This window comes from Culex pipiens, chromosome 2 (assembly GCF_016801865.2).
Source record: "Culex pipiens pallens isolate TS chromosome 2, TS_CPP_V2, whole genome shotgun sequence".
NCBI classification, from domain to species: domain Eukaryota; kingdom Metazoa; phylum Arthropoda; class Insecta; order Diptera; family Culicidae; genus Culex; species Culex pipiens.
The window spans coordinates 104,354,470-104,372,210 of NC_068938.1; the positions used below are offsets into that span (position 1 = coordinate 104,354,470).

A 17,741-nucleotide genomic window follows, 5' to 3' on the forward strand; every position below is an offset into this window, starting at 1 on the left:
TTCATGTTTGTCGTTTTAGTATTTCTGTACTGTTTAGAATGACAAACTGTCCAATCGTCCGAGGATAAAACCTTATCATCACAGTTTCGGACGGCATAAAATGGTCTTTGAGGACATATTTCTTGATCTTGAGCACTTTCTGGGTCAAGAATGCATTTACAAAGATTATTTTCATAAACACAATTTCTGATGAAAAAGCAATCTCTGCTTTCAGCTACCGGAACGATAACAACGTTGGACTGTTGAAATACATTTCTGGGGGGTTGGTTTTGCTGCGTAGATTGCACTGGTTCTTGATTATCGGAAGAATTTGCACCGAGTCGAAACACAAAATCTGGTCTTGAAGTAGTAGTTGGGATTCTACGTCTGGTTGGTTCCTCAGGACGACGATTCACGTTGCAAGACTTAGCTATGTCCCCATCCTGATCAAATGCAGTATTTGTGATAACGGAGAGATTACTTCTGTAAGGATCGAACAGCGTTGATATTCCGAGGCTACTTAAAACCTGCTTCAATCCAAGATTATTCTCCAGTTGCATTTTTGGCATTACAACAGCTCCTGTCTTGACCTCCATCCGGTCGATCATGTTGTTCAGCTGTCCTATATCAATCGTATTACTCAACAAAAAACTTAACTTTTGTCTATCGGAATTGTTAGGAACAACCAGGTACATCGTGGACAATCCCTGCTGATACGGCAATCCAACAATTTTGGCATCCCAATCCTTGACATCAATGTACGGAAAACATCCGGAAGTGGCCATGGCCGTAACGTTCACCGGAGGTTGATTCCGGCCATTCACGTAAAACGGTCTCGGTCTCGTGTCTGGCTCGACAAACATGGTTTCCCACTTTCCCTTGAAGTAAAGCGCGCTAGCCAGCACCATCGGAGAGTTCTGCACCTGTTCCGGCGTAACAATCTCCCGAATCTTTCCGTTGGTAGATGCTTGCGCCCAGGAGTTGATCTGGTGGGCTGTCGAGCGTGGATCAGTGGAAAATGGTAGCCTCTGGGCTTTGCCCTGGTACAGACATCTGGTCAGCTGCTCGTAGCGTGCTCCCAGCAGGAAGTTCCGGTCCACAAAGACTCCGTTAGCCACCGATATTTGGTGGGAGCTGTTGGGATGAGGATGGAGAGGGATGGCTTTTGTAGTAGCGAATCGTCTGGTATGGTCATACAAGCACTACTTATTAGAATACATAAATACGAACGGACAACCACCGAAAACCACGCACCGGGGAATAATGATGTGTGACAGACAGAGAGTGTCCTAGAAGCTTGATGATGGCAAGCGACAAGAAAAGAGTTATTACACGTAAGTATATAAATTTTGACTCATGATTTATTTTGTCTCTAAAGATGTCTAATAGTCATTAATGAATGGCCTAGAAAAATTGAATCCTACACTCCAGAAAGATATCGTTGCTGTGCAAATCCGACTGATTGACGTACAACAATTACCTCAAGGAGCTTATTTTGTGATAAATAAAAATATTCACTGAGATAGTTGGTACCGTCAATCGAGGTGCAGTTTTTAGAGCACTTTAAAGCTTTTAGTGTGGAAATTAATGAACGAATTCAGTTGCAGCCTCTGCAGAAGTTTTGAAACCAGCAAAAGTAATTTTCCAGCAGAACGATACTGTCTTTCTTTTGCAGAAGTTCTGCAATAAAGCGAGAAAAAAAATTTACGCAAGAGTAGAGGTGAGCAAAATCGCTCTTTTTTAGGAGCCGCTCATTTTCGTTCGCTCATTAAAAAAAGCCGCTCTTTTGAACGGCTCTTTCGCTCTTTTTCATAATTTGGATGAAAAGGTTTTTTAAGAATCGTGTGATTTTATAAGTTATTTCACATTGGACTTTTATAAATTATTTGATAAAACAAATTAAAACTGTGTTCTCTATGTCACTTTTTCTACTCGAACCTAAACATTCGAGTGATTGAATGGCATCCAAACTCAAATCTAGGATGCTAGAATATATTTTATTGATATTTTATTTGGAGAAAACATTCTGTGAACTACATTCTAATTTAATCGATAAAGTCTATAAAACGCTCAAGTTTAATCGGACAAAAGGATTTTTTTCCGAAAATCTCTAAACTATTCAGTAGATTTTTGGTAATATTTTACAAATTATGCAATTTGAAATGCTCAAATTTGTATTCCGGTAATACTTTAATGTACAATCAGTTGTACAATGAAAAGTTTTTTTTTCATTTTGTTTAGAAAATCATTTACTTTTGGGATTAATTTTTATAAGCATTGAAATATTTGAAATTGCATTTTCAATTCTCAAAAACAAATTTAATACTACATTTTTTTTTTGAAATTCAATGAATTATATTCATAACAAAAATCATGCCATCTTGAAACGGTTCTTTCAAAAGATCGGAGTTTAAACAAGAACCGTGGTTCTTTTTTTGTGAGCCACGGTTCGTTCGCTCATTTCAGTGAACCGGCTCTTTGAGCGGCTCGGTCTTTTTTGCCCACCTCTAGTGTGGAAATTAGTGAACGAATTAAGTTGCAACTTCTTCAGAAGTTCTGAAACCAGCAAAAGTAACTTATTGCAGCAGAACGATACCATCCTGCAACTCTCTTTCTTTTGCAGAAGTTCTGCAACAAAGCGAGTGAAAAAAAATGCATAAGAGCAAACACTACGTACAGATAAGTATGGAAACGTTTACATGCATCAGCTACACTCTTAAAAAAATCATGTTTTATGAACATTTAAGTTGATCATAACAGAGAGATTTATTCATCAGAATTATTTAATATTTTGATACCAATTGCGCAGAAAACCCAATGATGTTGAAAACAAATACTTTAGTGGTAGATTTGCCAAAAATTTCTGGGTTAAATTCCTTTAAAATTCAAATGCCAACTCCTGTTAGGTCCAATAAGGTTCAATCGAGATCATATTTGGGATTTGGGCTCAGAACGCCCACCGGTACAAGTCTCTGAATGCCTGGCTTGGCTGAATTCAATGGCTTGCAGACCACATTTGGTCAATATTCTTGGCTTTTAAGGTAAGAAAACGCATTTAAAGCACATTATTGCATCATAATAAACATGATTTTTTTCATATTAAAAATCACATTTAAAATTGAAAAATGTGACATTTTGGTGTAGCTTCGCTAAAAATCGGTCATAGGGGCAGGGGGGGGGGGGCAGAATGGACCAGGGGGCAGAATGGGCCACCCTTGGTTTTGGGCTTTAGAATGGATTTAGACCAATTGTAAGGCAAGGTTCTTATAAAGGACGTCGAATAACATCACCATACCGAAAACGACGTTTGAATTCATTGTATTTTTCGAATTATGAGCAAAAATGTAAATTTATTGAAAAACCACGCAAATGTTGTTTATTTTGAGGTTTTTAAATAAGCTTTCTGAAAAGTTGGATTGTTTGAAAAAGTTTGCTCAATGCTTATAACGTTACTAGATGTTACTACCAAGGTATACAAACAACAACGGAACCTTGAAATCATTTAGAGACTTGGTGGTGGAAGTGTTAAATTAAAATCCACTTGGGGGCAGAATGGACCACCCTTATCCTGCCTTATAAAAACAATCAAATGTTATGAAATTTGGATTAAATTGATTATTTCACTCCTGGTAGCTTCACAAATCAAATTAAAAAAAAAAAAAAACATATTAACACTATTTTCAAAAATGTTTGTTTTGGTAAGTGACTATTTTTATAAAAGTGGTCTAACTTCATGGAAACTATGTTAAAAAGGTACCTTAAGTCATATCTTATCTCCCTTCAACGTTGTATTAGACGAAATGGCTTGTTTTCTAAGGTGGCCCATTCTGCCCCGCAGGGTGGCCCATTCTGCCCCGCACCCTGGAAAAGTAGTTGAAAAAACATTTTTTTTAAGGTGGCTCAAAAATTGTTCTAAGCTTAAAATTTTCATCAACCAAGTATACAACATTGAAGGGAACATCCCAAAGCATAAGCCTACTACACTGAATTCATAAGTTTTCATGTTTTTCTATGGTTTTTGGCGCATTTTACTTAGGCGGGCCATTCTGCCCCCCCTGCCCCTACATAGAAAAGTTCATTTTTCATGATATACTATGCGTCTCCACCAAATTATTAAAGCTGCCATGCTCTGTAAACTGCAAGCTTTTTGCTAATGTTTCCGACATGCCCAAAACCGTTAGTATGCAAAATGAACGCTACGAGCTCATCTAAAGTGAATGTCACCGTATCGGGGCAGGTCGTCCGGACAGCCACAGGACAAAGCGTGTACAGAGAGATAGACTAAAACAACTAACAGAGATAAAAGACATTCAAGCGAATATTTACCTGAGACGAGTATTCAGTTTTGTTTTTTTTTTGGGTAAAACTTTCACTGTTTCACACACACGCACTTTAGGAGTTACTCATTTGGTTTCATCTCTGATGCAAATAAGCCAGAGAAGGTGTTTCTTTTTCGCGATTCGCGACAATGACAATTCACTTCGAGGAAGCCACAGAAAAGAAGGGGAAAAGATGACTGTGAGTTAACAAACTTCGCGAAGCGTACGCCAATGGAGAGTTGATTTTGGTTTAAATTTCAAATTAAAAGAACCTTGATGAGAGCGTGAAGTCCTAGGTGTAGGAGGGAGGAAATGGACACTCACCTGGTATCGCGCTTGCCGCGTTGATTCTTCGGCGGAGGACTCGGCTCATCGTCCTCGTAGTCGTAGTTGTTGCACTTGTCGTTTTGGCGCCACGGAACTGGCGTGTTCAGGGACGGTTCGGAGGACACCAGCTCGCCAAACAGCTTGCCGAAGCTCTTGTGGATGTCGGCAAAGCTGATTTGCTGGTTGTCGAAGCCCATCAGTTTGGTCAGCTCGTCGCGGGTCACTCCGCTGGAGCCGAGCAGCAGCAACGACAGCGCTCCAGCTATGCTGACCGGCGAGAAGATCTCCGTCTTACTCTTTTGACTCGCAATCGCTCGGCTGATCTTCTGGGCCAGATTGGTAACACTGTTGGCCACCACGTCCAGGTTGTCCGTATTACTCGGCTCGAACTGGCTGGTAACTTCGTGCAGCGCAAGCACGAGGACCGCGCCCAATACGAACTTGAGGCGCATTTTCAATCAGTCTGAAAAAGAAACAAAACACACCAAATTAATGAATTTCAATGCAAAAAAAAGAAAAGAAACCGGCAACCACTTGACCCATACCCTGCCCCAACTTGAAACCCGCAAAAATGACGACTTCTCACCGCGTTCCGTGTGACGTCCGAGGAGGAGGAAATGAAGTTTCGCGCAGATATATGTAGTCGGTATTTATAGCCAACAGGTTCAGCCTGTTGACGACCTTTGTGAAGGCTTGTTGAGCAGCAGACTGTTCGAACTGCCCTCCTCGAGTGCTATCTGCCTTCTGAGAGTTTCTAACTTTTGCGCAGAGCGGAAACAAGTTGACAATCTTCATTTTTCGTAAAGTTTTAAAGTTTATCGCTCGCGTCGTGGGGACTGGCTGGTGCGGCGAGTTCGGAACCGGTTTCGGGCGGATTTCGGGAAACCCAACTCCGTGTAGATGACGTTCAAACAGCAGAAGCAGCAACTTTTAGCTTGTTGTAGGGATCGATGGTTGGGAACGAAATTGTAACAAGTAAATGATGAATAATGAAGAATTGTGAAATACCTACTAAAATTATCGATTCAAGAGCAAATTGGATAATGTGAACTCTTAACTCAATGATGATAATTCTGCTATCTAGAATTAAAAATTTAAAACGGGATTTTCTGATCGATTTTGTATCTACGGCAAAATTGTAGGGTATATATGAGCAGTTCTCTACGGAATCGGTCTTTTTTCTTTAATTTTAATTTTTGTATTTTTTTATCCGGCTGAAACTTTTTTGGTGCCTTCGGTATGCCCAAAGGAGCCATTCTGCATCATTAGATCGTTCATATAATTTTCCATACAAATTTGGCAGCTGTCCATACAAAAATGATATGTAAAAATTCAATAATCTGTAGGTATCTTTTGAAGGAATTTTCTGATCGATTTGGTGTCTTCGGTAAAGATGTAGGTATGAATATGGACCACACTGAAAAAAATGATACACGGTAAAAAAAATTTGGTGATTTTTTATTTCATTTTTTGTCACTAAAACTTGATTTGCAAAAAACACTTTTTTTATTTTTTTCATTTTCTGATATGTTTTAGAGGACATCAAATGCCAACTTTTCAGAAATTTCCAGAATGGGCAAAAAATGATTGATCGAGTTATTATTTTTTTGAATCAATACAATTTTTTCCTAAAAATCGAAATATTGGTCGTAAAAAATTTTTAACTTCATTTTTCGATGTAAAATCGAATTTGCAATCAAAAAGTACCTTAGTGAAATTTTGATAAAGTGCATAGTTTTCAAGTTATAGCCATTTTTAGGTAACTTTTTTGAAAATAGTTGCAGTAATTCTCTTAATTTTTCTTTTTTAAACTTTGTTGATACGACCCTTAGTTGCTGAGATATTGCCATGCAAAAGTTTAAAAACAAGAAAATGTATGTTTTCTAAGTCTCACCCAAACAACCCACCATTTTCTAATGTCGATATCTCAGCAACTAATGGTCCGATTAACAATGTTTAAATATGAAACATTCGTGAAATTTTCCGATCTTTTCGAAAACAATATTTTCAAAAAATTTAAATCAAGACTAACATATCAAAGGGGCGTAATATTGAATGTTTGGTCTTTTTGAAATGTTAGTCTCGATTTAAAAATTTTGAACATATTGTTTTCGAAAAGATCGGAAAATTTCACGAATGTTTCATATTTAAACATTGTTAATCGGACCTTTAGTTGCTGAGATATCAACGTTAAAAAATGGTGGGTTGTTTAAGTGAGAAGAAAAACATCAATTTTCCTGTTTTTAAACACTTGCATGGCAATATCTCTGCAACTGGCGTCATCCATAAAGTATGTCACGCAAAAATCGGCCAAAATTAACCCCCCCTCCCCCCTATGTCACACTTTGTCACACAAGTTTGAACCCCCCCTCAAAAAGTACGTCACATTTTGCCAGACCCCCCCCCCCCTCCCCTTGTTTTCGATGGGATTTTTTATAGTTTTTATTTCTTTAAACTCTCATAATTTTGGTATTTTCAACAATTTTTATATAAAAAAAATAATAAGTTGTCAAACTATAAATATTTAAAGTATAAACATTGCGATATTATAAAAAAGTTTAGTGTCTTTTAAGAAATAAAAGACCTGGTATAACATTCCAGTATTAAAAAAAACTTGAAACTGTTTTTCACAGCTTTGTATCTAATAATTTCAAACCATTTATAGCAGTTTTCTTATGAACACCCTGCTTTTAAAGCATTTATTTTTATCTAGCAATAATATACAAAATATTGGAGTTCCAGCTGAATAAAAAAAATATGACTATATAATAAATTATTATGGGATACTTCTAAATAATAGTAAGCCAACAATTTTAGAAAAGAGGATTTAATTTAATTGTGTACATTTCGAATTAATATTATGCATTTATAAAAAAAAACCTAGCGTGACGTCACATTCTAGCAAACCCCCCTCCCCCCTTCGTCACATTTTGTCACACCTACGGTAACCCCCCCTCCCCCTTTTAGAGCGTACTTACTTTATGGATGACGCCTTAGAGTCGTATCAACAAAGTTGAAATAAGAAAAATATAGAGAATTTTCTCAGCTTTTCAAACATATTTTTTCAAAAGTGGGCAAACATGGGTACTAATTTAAAAAAATGAATTACTGCGACTATTCTGGAAAAAGTTACCTAAAAATGGCTATAACTTGAAAACGGCTCAGTTTATCAAAATTGCACTAAAGTACTTTTTGATTGCAAATTCGATTTTACATCAAAAAATGAAATTGATTTTTTTTGCGATCAATATGTAGATTTTTTGAAAAAAATTGTATTGATTCAAAAAATCAAAACTCGGTCAAAGATTTTTTGCCCATTCTGGAAATTTCTGTTAACTTGGCATTTGATGTCCTCTAAAACATATCAGAAAAAAATAAATAAAAATAGTGTTTTTTTGCAAATCAAGTTTTAGTGACAAAAAGTGAAATAAAAATCACCAAATTTATTTTTACCGTGTATAATTTTTTTTCCGTGTAGTCCATATCCATACCTACATCTTTGCCGAAGTCACCAAATCGATCAGAAAATTCCTTCAAAAGATACAGATTTTTGAATTTTCACATATAATTTTTGTATGGACAGCTGCCAAATTTGTATGGAAAATTATATGGGCAAACTAACAGCTTCTTTGGGCATACCGAAGGCACCAAAAAAGTTTCAGCCGGATTAAAAAATGCAAAAAAATCGAATGACCGAAATCTCAGAGAATTGCTCATATGATCAGTGATTACTTCCATTAATGGTATAGTGCGTTAAAGCCTTTTTCCTGTATGTTTAGTTTGTGTTGTTATTTTACATCATTATTACTTATCATATTTAAAAGTACATTTTAATTTTACGATATTGAATGTATAAGTTGGATGTTCCAAAAATAACGTACCACATTCGTAAAACATCATGCGACTCCATTGTCTTGATACGTCAAGAAGTGGTTTGACCAAACATAACTTGATTCTCTAAATTGAGTATGGATAAGTATCGCCAGAGATAATATCCAGCTGTACAATTACATTAATCAATTACTCAATCAATCAAGTGGAAATACAAACTCAAACAATTGTAACAACAGTAGCAATTGGTATAAAAGTAGCAAGTGCCTTATCATGTTAAGGCAGTTGAAAATGAATTCGTTTTTCTCAAACATCTCACCGCTACTATTAGCTTTGTTCCTTGTTGTAGTACAAGTTTGTTCTCAAAGTTGCCAAATAGCAATTTCAGAGCTTCAATCTTCCAGAAAAGTTATAATTTTGAACAGTGATAAACGGTCGTTGAAGCAACCGAGTAATGGAAAATATTCTTGGAAATCTGGGGAATCGATCCATTTTATTTGTGGAAAAGGTGAAATTTGTGATACGAAGTTTAATATTCAGTTGAACATTATTTTCTTCAGATTTAAAAACATTGACTTGTTCCCCAAGTTCAATCAACCCAAAACGCTTCGACTGTGCAAAGCCACCGGATGTTACCGAAAGAGATCTCAACAGGGAATGCAACGGGAAAAGTTCTAAAACGTTTCAAATGGGTTTCCGAGCTAGCGGGGGTCTTTTCGTACCGTACTACGAGCTCTGCTACCTGATGGACACGTGTTCGGTGAGTCACGTGAAGCATCGACTTTTGGGCGCATCGTTTGGTGGAGTTTCCGGCACGAGAGAAAAAAGCTTCCAGAGCTTTGTGTGCCCAGGGTTGAGGTACAACACACACTACACCCAAGCGAGCCAGAAACAGCCGGATCCGCGTTTCTACTTCCAAAGGGGACATCTCTTTCCCGATCGAGATGCTCCGGTTTTTGCGTGGAAGTTGGCGACCTATTCGTACGGGAACTGTGTTCCTCAGTGGAATGTATGTTGAACGTGGTTTTATGTAGTATTTGAAGTAATATGAGTATTTTGCAGACCATCAATTCAGAAGGAGGCAACTGGTGGACTTTGGAATATCTGGTTTTCAGGTACGCTCAGCAAACCCCGAACACGGAGTACACGATCTACGATGGAGTTTTGTATGATCCTAGGAACAAACAATATCTCGCGAAACAAGAGAAGAAAATCGAGATTCCCGTGTGGTTTTGGAAGGTTGTTACTAATCAAACTCATGTTCTGAAGGTCTTTTTCGTTTCACATAATTTGAAGGGAACGAAGCAGACATTCTGTAGCACTAATCGATGTGTCAATGATCGTGCAAAAGGAACTAAAACAGTAGAAACGTGGGACTTTTATAATGAAGCTTCTCGAGGAATAACTCACTGCTGCTACTGGAAGGATTTGGCTCGGAAAAATCCCCTTCCTATCGGAGTCCAACGGGAAATCAACAACAAAAAGAACTAAGATTGTAACAACATTTGATTCAACAATAGTAATTCCCATTAGTTTTCAACTGAATGATTTAAACTCATAAATCACAACATCCCTTAATTAGCAAAACCCGAACCCCTTCAGGGGGAAAACATTTCTTCAGAGCTGAGCTGACGTCGTGTCTGTTGGTTGACGAGATCGCTAATCGGTCGTCAGTTCATTAGGTTCGATTAGCGGAATGGGTTATTCCGAAAGTGGGCTCAACTTCCAGCTTGTCCCACCGGTTTAGATTGATTGTATGGTTCTAATACAACAGGGTTTCTTTTACACACCTGTCACGCCAGAATCGCGATCCGTTGGACAGATTTATTGTTATAATGAAGTTGTGGAGCGTGAAAAAATCAAAGATTTATGTCAGACTTGACAGAGGAACGATGATGGAGGAAACGTGAGTTGGAATATTTGATCCTGATTTATTGGTAACCTAGTTTGTGTGTGCTAAAAATAATCATCTAATCTTTGAATTGACGTAATTGAATTCGAGTTAGTATTCTCTATTATATATATTTAACTTTTTAACGTAAATTGAGATAAAATTACATTATGATTGTGTAAATTGGCACTATACACTATACAAAACTGTATGCAAAATTATTCACAACAACGTTTGTCTAATGTTTTGAGGGCAAAATAAAAACAAAATTACAAGCCATGGCTTCAACATTCGAATTAAAAAAATGTCTTTAAAATGCATTCAACACCACTCCAGTTCTTTTGCAATCTTTAGTGTTCAAAATATCTAAATATTGAAAGGTTTTTTTTCGTGAACAAAAAACTTTGAAACATAATTGCAACTGGTCTCAACAATCAAAAAACTGACTGAAAAATTATGAAAACAACAAATAGGCATAATATTTGGAAGTTGTAGAATTAGGCCTACCACTACCAACTATGACTTAAAAAGGAATAGACTAAACAAAATAAATTAATATGAATAAATAAAGAAAAGCATTAAATAAGAGAGGCTGTAGAGAGTTGCGTTTTCTAATGCTTTTTCTGCCAAACCACGTTTCACGGGCGAATGACACTCCAAAGATAATATTCCGTCACTTGTTTGTAGATATGATTCACAGTTGATGACACTTAAGCAAATACAAACTTAAAATTTTGGTTGTTGTCATTCACTGCTTGAAAAAAGATGGCATATCCTGGTTAGGTGCAGCGTGCGGATCTCACAATTATTACCAATTTGGGTTTTTGATTTTATGTTTGGAATTTGAACTGACCTGCCCTAAAGAGGGATTGTTCTTTGAGAAATATTTGTTATTACAAACTTGTAGGGAAAATCCCATACTTAACTTTCATTTTTTAAAGGGTTAAAATGGATGAAAATAAACATTTTTATGCATGTTTCTATTGCAAAATTGATCCAGGAACACGAATATGATAAAATTATTACCAAAAAATGGGATCTTAGAGTTCCCCCGAGCAAAAATTTACAACCAAAAAATTCACTATAAGTAAAAGTGTCTATTAAATATGTTAAACTGCCTTACCCAAAGCGTTCTTAGTCTTAGATGGTAGGCCCAGATGTCCCCTACAAGCTGCAGGTCTTTTTTATATGAGTTTGAAAATTATGCTATTTTTTCACTAAAATGCCAATAACTCCCTTTAGATTTCACCAATTGGGATGCTTCTCCCTGCATTTTGTTGCATTTTTAAGCCCTTTCAGATGCATTTTGAATTTTGAAATTAAATGGAATTTTGCCTAAGCTACCCGGGCAGACGGTAATAACAAAATGAATAATATTTCAAAAACAAATCTTGTTAAAATAACAAAAAGTGTTATTATTTTATCCTGAACTTCAACTTCAAGAAGAAAAAACTAACTTAATCCACCTATGTGGTTGGTGCCTTCCTCACTTTTTACCAACATTTGGTGATATGATGGATTTGGACACAAATTCCATCTATTTCTCAAAAAAGAAAAAAATACATAAATGTTACTTAAGCGGTCATAACATAAGACTGAGCGTTGCCAGATTTTCAATGTTTTAGACTCATGGGAAAGACTCATTACCTAACCAACAGTGGGTCGGATGATGGATCCGGACATAGCTTAGGCATTAAAAAAAGTACAAAAATACCACTCAAGTGGTCATATCTCGAGACAGGGTTGCCAGATCTTCAATGTTTTGGACTCATTGGAAAGGTCTTTTGATTACCTAACCAACGATGAGTCAGATGATGAATCCGGACATAGTTTACATGCATTTGTTTGAGATCCGGCTTCAAAAAAGTGCATAAATATCACTTAAGTGGTCATATCTCGAGACAGGGTTGCCAGATCTTCAATGTTTTGGACTCATTGGAAAGGTCTTTTGATTACCTAACCAACGATTGGTCGGATGATAGATCCGGACATAGTTTTCATATAGTTAAATGAGATCCGGCTTCAAAAAAGTGCATAAATATCACTTATGTGGTCATATCTCGAGACAGGGTTGCCAGATCTTCAATGTTTTGGACTCATTGGAAAGGTCTTTTGATTACCTAACCAACGATTGGTCGGATGATAGATCCGGACATAGTTTTCATATAGATAAGTGAGATCCGGCTTCAAAAAAGTGCATAAATATCACTTAAGTGGTCATATCTCGAGACAGGGTTGCCAGATCTTCAATGTTTTAGGCTCATTGGAAAGGTCTTTTGATTACCTAACCAACGATGGGTCGGATGATGGATCCGGACATAGTTTTCATATAGATAAGTGAGATCCGGCTTCAAAAAAGTGCATAATTATCACTTAAGTGGCCATATCTCGAGACAGGGTTGCCAGATCTTCAATGTTTTGGACTCGTTGGAAAGGTCTTTTGATAACCTAACCAACGATGGGTCGGATGATAGATCCGGAAATAGTTTTCATATAGATAAGTGAGATCCGGCATCAAAATTCCAGCACCCGATTCGCAACCCTGACACTTTTTTATACGTAACTTTTGAACTACTTATCGGATCTTCAAACAATTCAATAGTGCAGTATGGGGCACCAAACCGGATCGAATGCAACTTGTTTGACTCAAATCGGATCAGCCAGTGCCGAGAAAACTTGGCAAGAATTTCGAGCCCCAAGGGGAATACGCACACACATACACACACACACACAGACATTTGTTCAGTTTTCGATTCTGAGTCGATAGGTATACATGAACATAGGTCTACGAGCTGTTTTTCAAAAGTTCATTTTTCGAGCAGGATTATAGCCTTACCTCAGTGAGGAAGGCAAAATAATAACAGTTTCTGATAAAATAACAAGATTTGGTATTGAAGTGATATTATACTGAAAATGTTTAATAACACGCTAATAAGAGGAAATGTTATACATTTCAAAAACTCTCCTAATAACATGATTTGTTATTCGTTTGGTATTCTGACTTAGAAATAAAATTATCATAAATCGCACAAATGGAAAAGATTTTTATTGTCCATAACACAATCTGTTATTATTTTTTGTTTTGTTAAATATGTTTAGATCTTGGGTATAATTTTGTCCAATTTCGTCAGGGTCATTATTTTGGCCATGAAATGGGGTCCTAAGGCTAAAATTATTCTAAAAAGTTGAAAATTTGAAAATTGTTTTTTTTTTATTATTTGATATACCCCCTAAGTGACTTTGCTAATATTGGCTAGAACTATGGGATAATTTTGACCATTTTCGTCGGGGTCATTATTTTGGCCATGAATGGGGTCCTTAAGCTAAAATTATTCTAAAAAGATGAAATTTTAAAAATTGTTTTTTTTTATTATTTGATATACCCCCTAAGAAACTTTACTAAAATTGGCTAGAACTATGGAATAATTTTGACCAATTTAATCGTGGTCATTTATTTGACCATGAAATGGGGTCCTTAAGCTTAAATTAATCTGATAAAATTAACTTTTGAAAGTTGTTTTTTTAATGTTTGTTATATTCTCTAAGGGAATTGATTTATTTATTGAGAATTTTTGAAATGTGAATAACAAAAACTGTTATTATTTTCACAGAGCGAGGAAGTCGGAGCTGACGTTGAAGTTCGAGCTGGAGTGAGACCTCGGAGACGGCATCGGATTCAGCTAATTTTCAGCAACTTTCACTTGGAGTCGGAATCTGTGAAGTCGGGTATTTTTGGAGAGCTGAAGTCGGCGTTGACGTCATGTCCTGCATCCAGAGTCGGAGTTGTCTTCAAAGTATGGATTCCAAGTCGCTTGAAGGAACCCGACTCTGCAGCCCTGACTAGTACAGAAGAGTTATGGCAACTGCACTGCCGCTCAAATCAAGTCCGTCCCATATGTAATTTCGTCAATTTTGAGTTATCGATGCAGTTTGGTTCAAAATCATGTGAACTATCAGAAAAACCAATTAAATTCAGTAGTTTGTTCGAGAAAACCGTAGCAAATTCCACTTTTTCGTGAAATCTTAACACGTAGCCTTATAGGCGGGACAAATTTGTTTTGCGTTTTTCTCGGCTTGCTGTTTTTACATATGGGACTTACTAGATTAGAGCGGAAGTGCAGGTTTATTTGCAAATGGCAAATAAACCAAAACAATATTTTTTTTTGTTATGGAGACATACAAGTTCAATAACAATTTTTGTTATTATGCTTCTCCACCTCTCCGCACAAAATAACAAATCTTGTTATTCCTTCAAGATTCCTTCTGTGTTATTGGTTTGTTATTGCAATAACAAAATAATAACAGTTAAGTTATTCTTCGATAAATCTTTGTTATTGATTTTTGTTATTTTAACAACTAATTCGATGATCCCAATAACATATTTCGATCTTCTCACAATATCAAAAACTGACCTTCCCAAGTTATTTCCGTCTGCTCGGGTATAGCCTTTTTTAAGATTTTTGACTTGTTTGAACCTTTAAACTTTGGGTCCTGATTTGCTCCACTTCCCGTTGACCTAGAATGCTCATAATTTGCCCAGATGCTAGTTTTATATGTACAAGCAATCCCTGAAAATTTCAGGCAGATTGGTGAGGTCCACGTCCCATACAAAGGGGTATGCCCTGTTCGTGGACTCGCTCTTAAGAAACCTCCCAATGTTTTTACATATTTGAAAAGAAAATTAATATTCCAACATAGAAATGGCATGTAGAATGAACAATATTGAAATGAAAATGTAGCGTGACGGGACAACATCGTAAAACTGAACTTTTAAAAGGGACACCAGGACAATTGCAACAGTTTTGCCAGTTTGATTTTATGAAACATTTGCTCTTCTACACATTATCACAAATTGAAAAACGAATCTTTTGCTCCTTGAACTGAACGAATTGGTTGAAATTTGAGTTTTGACAGCCATTTCTTTGCGTGACAGGACAACGAAAGGAGCAGTTTTATGAAAAAAAACTCCTTTCCCATTCAATGGCTTGCAGACCATGTTTGGTCAATATGTTTGGCGTTTGAGGTAAGAAAACGCATTCAAAGCACATTGCAATTATTTAATCCTAATGAAAATGAATTCTTTCATTTAAAAAATCTTATTGAAAATTGGAAAAAAGAGACATTTTGGTCAATCGGTCATTTGTGTTTTCTGTTAGTTTGATTCAGGATCGCGTCATGCATGCATTTTATATTCGATAAATTAGTAGAATCGCTACATATTTCTTTTAATCTAATCTAATCTAATCAGACCCTAGCGCAGCCAATCTTTCGAAGGGATCTTGGATAGTGCCTTAGGTTAGATTACGCCAAGCACTATTCTGCCCATGTTCGCATAAATGTCCCATATGCATTTTTGTCTATTTTGACTTAGATATTGGAATGGCTTCGTTTTTTGTGTTCCTTTAAGCTAAACTAATAATATTTACCACTTTGTTCCAGAAATTCAGTAATCAACGACAAATTTGTTTGTCCCATCTGAAAAATGTTCAAATATGAGTCCCATCGTGATAATGTTCACAAACCAGTCCCTCTACAAAATATTATGTCCTGAACATACCTTTCGGATACTCCAATCTTTTAAATATAGTCAGCAATTATACAGACCGGCCATCTTGAAGGGTTTTCATCAATTTCACGGTCACACAAATCTCCCAAATGGCTGATTGAATCATTTTAAAAGAATGCAAATTTTCTCCATTTTCTGCTGAAAAATTTGTTTACTACTGGGGTTACCTAGGCAGCATGCTGCGATCGGGCTGGTTTGCGAACATATTGATGCACTATGTAGAAAATGTTCACATACCAGGTCCCATCCTGCGTACTTTTTTGAATTGAAAGAGAAAAATCAAGACTAATTTCAATACAAACTTATCAAAAGCATAAACAAGAGCATGTATGAGAACTATGTTGAATGATTTTTGAGTATACTGGTTGTATATTTAAAATTAATGAGAAAACGTTTTTCAAACTTCCAAGCTCGTTTTCTCAACTTGTTGAAAATGCATATGGGACATTTATGCGATCATGGGCAGTATTCTTGTCATTTATTAACATTTGTGATGAGTCATTGCATAAGAATGCATTGAAACATCACAAGCGTTAAAGCGGCCAGGCCTACTGCGTAAAGCCGTATCACAGAGATGATTTCGTAATTGGGTTGATTTATCTTTCCAGATATGTGAGGGATCCTTGATTAAAGGGAAACTTAGTTCTCGTTACACGGTTTAGTGGAAGTTCAAGTTCTTATCACTTTTCAGACTTTTTTTTTAAACAAACCTAGGACTTTTCACGTCAGTGTACTTTGCACACATATTGTAGTAGTGTAACAACGTATCACGCGACTTCATGAGTGTTTCGATTTTGATTCGTCATTAATTAAGTTGGAATATGTTCTTCTTTTTATGGTAAAGATGCAACAGGAATTTGTAAAAGTTGATGTCCAACACCCGATCCAAACTCGTCGTTCCTCGCAAGCTTCGACGCAACGCACCATGTATCAATATCAATCTGCATCAATTAGTATGCCGAGTCGTCAAGTTTTATTTGTATACAGTCCTCACGATTCCCCGGCAGAGGTATTCGTGACCGTCATCACACACTCACACAGCCCCGCGGACTCCTCCAAACAGGTTCCGTTACGCCGAACAGACTGTTTCATCCGTGGAGGAATCCCACAAAACAACACAGTCCTTGTACCACCGACCCGGGGGTTGCCTTCACCGATGACCCGGTCGCGATAACGCTGCTTGATTATTCCTGTAACCCGGAGCGAGTGAGCTTCCGCAGCCTAAACTCTCGCATTGTAACGTGTTTTGGTCCGAATCATCGTTATCAGCGGTTTTGCGGTAGCCTCTAGTGAATGTCCCTCGAGCGTAGCAATCCTCTGGGTTTCACCCATATGCCAGCGATGTCGTATCAATTACCTTGCTCAAAGTCAATAACAAGAATCACAGCGGAGTGATTCACCGCAGCAGCCAGCCACTGATCCACAGGTATCCAACACCTTTGTCCGCAGCAAGGTTCTTCAACTCGACACTCTGATCTTCACACTATGAAGATCCCCCAACTTGGTTGGGACACGATCACGATAACAGGTTGGGACAAGTAACTTCACCGGATCACAGCGATCAGTGACCAGTGGACCGCGTCTGGACGTCGTTACCGAAGAACTGGAGTCTCGTTCTGGTCGGTGGTTCGTTAAAAGGTCGGAGCCAGAGCGATGGTGAACTCTCTCGAATTGGATCTCTCGTGAGAGGAAGAGCGCAGGAATTGCTACTGATCGTGGCCAGGTTGCCAGTAGGGTATATTTAGTCTACTGAAGTATTGATAGTTCATTCGGTTAACTACTGTTTTAGTCTAGGTTTTAGTACCACTCTCGCTTGCCAACCTAAGTT

At 37.2% G+C, this 17,741-nt stretch overlaps 2 protein-coding genes across 2 annotated transcripts in view; one reads left to right on the plus strand and one right to left on the minus strand.

Moving 5' to 3' along the window:
• The window catches only part of LOC120428101 (uncharacterized), a 581,627-nt gene extending 564,102 nt beyond the window's left edge, over positions 1–17,525 (minus strand). The window contains exons 1-2 of the mRNA XM_039593088.2: positions 17,271–17,525; positions 4,623–5,088 (exon numbers count right to left, since the gene is read on the minus strand). Of these exons, the coding sequence (XP_039449022.1) occupies positions 4,623–5,077 (455 nt within the window). The 5' untranslated portion in view covers positions 5,078–5,088; positions 17,271–17,525. The remainder of the gene's footprint in view (positions 1–4,622; positions 5,089–17,270) is intronic.
• LOC120427647 (uncharacterized) lies at positions 8,731–9,996 on the plus strand. Its single transcript, XM_039592528.2, has 3 exons — positions 8,731–8,964; positions 9,017–9,465; positions 9,519–9,996. Exons 1-3 carry the CDS (start codon positions 8,748–8,750, stop codon positions 9,945–9,947), a joined length of 1,095 nt encoding a protein of 364 aa, XP_039448462.1. The 5' UTR covers positions 8,731–8,747; the 3' UTR covers positions 9,948–9,996.
• Positions 17,526–17,741: the final 216 nt, after the last annotated feature.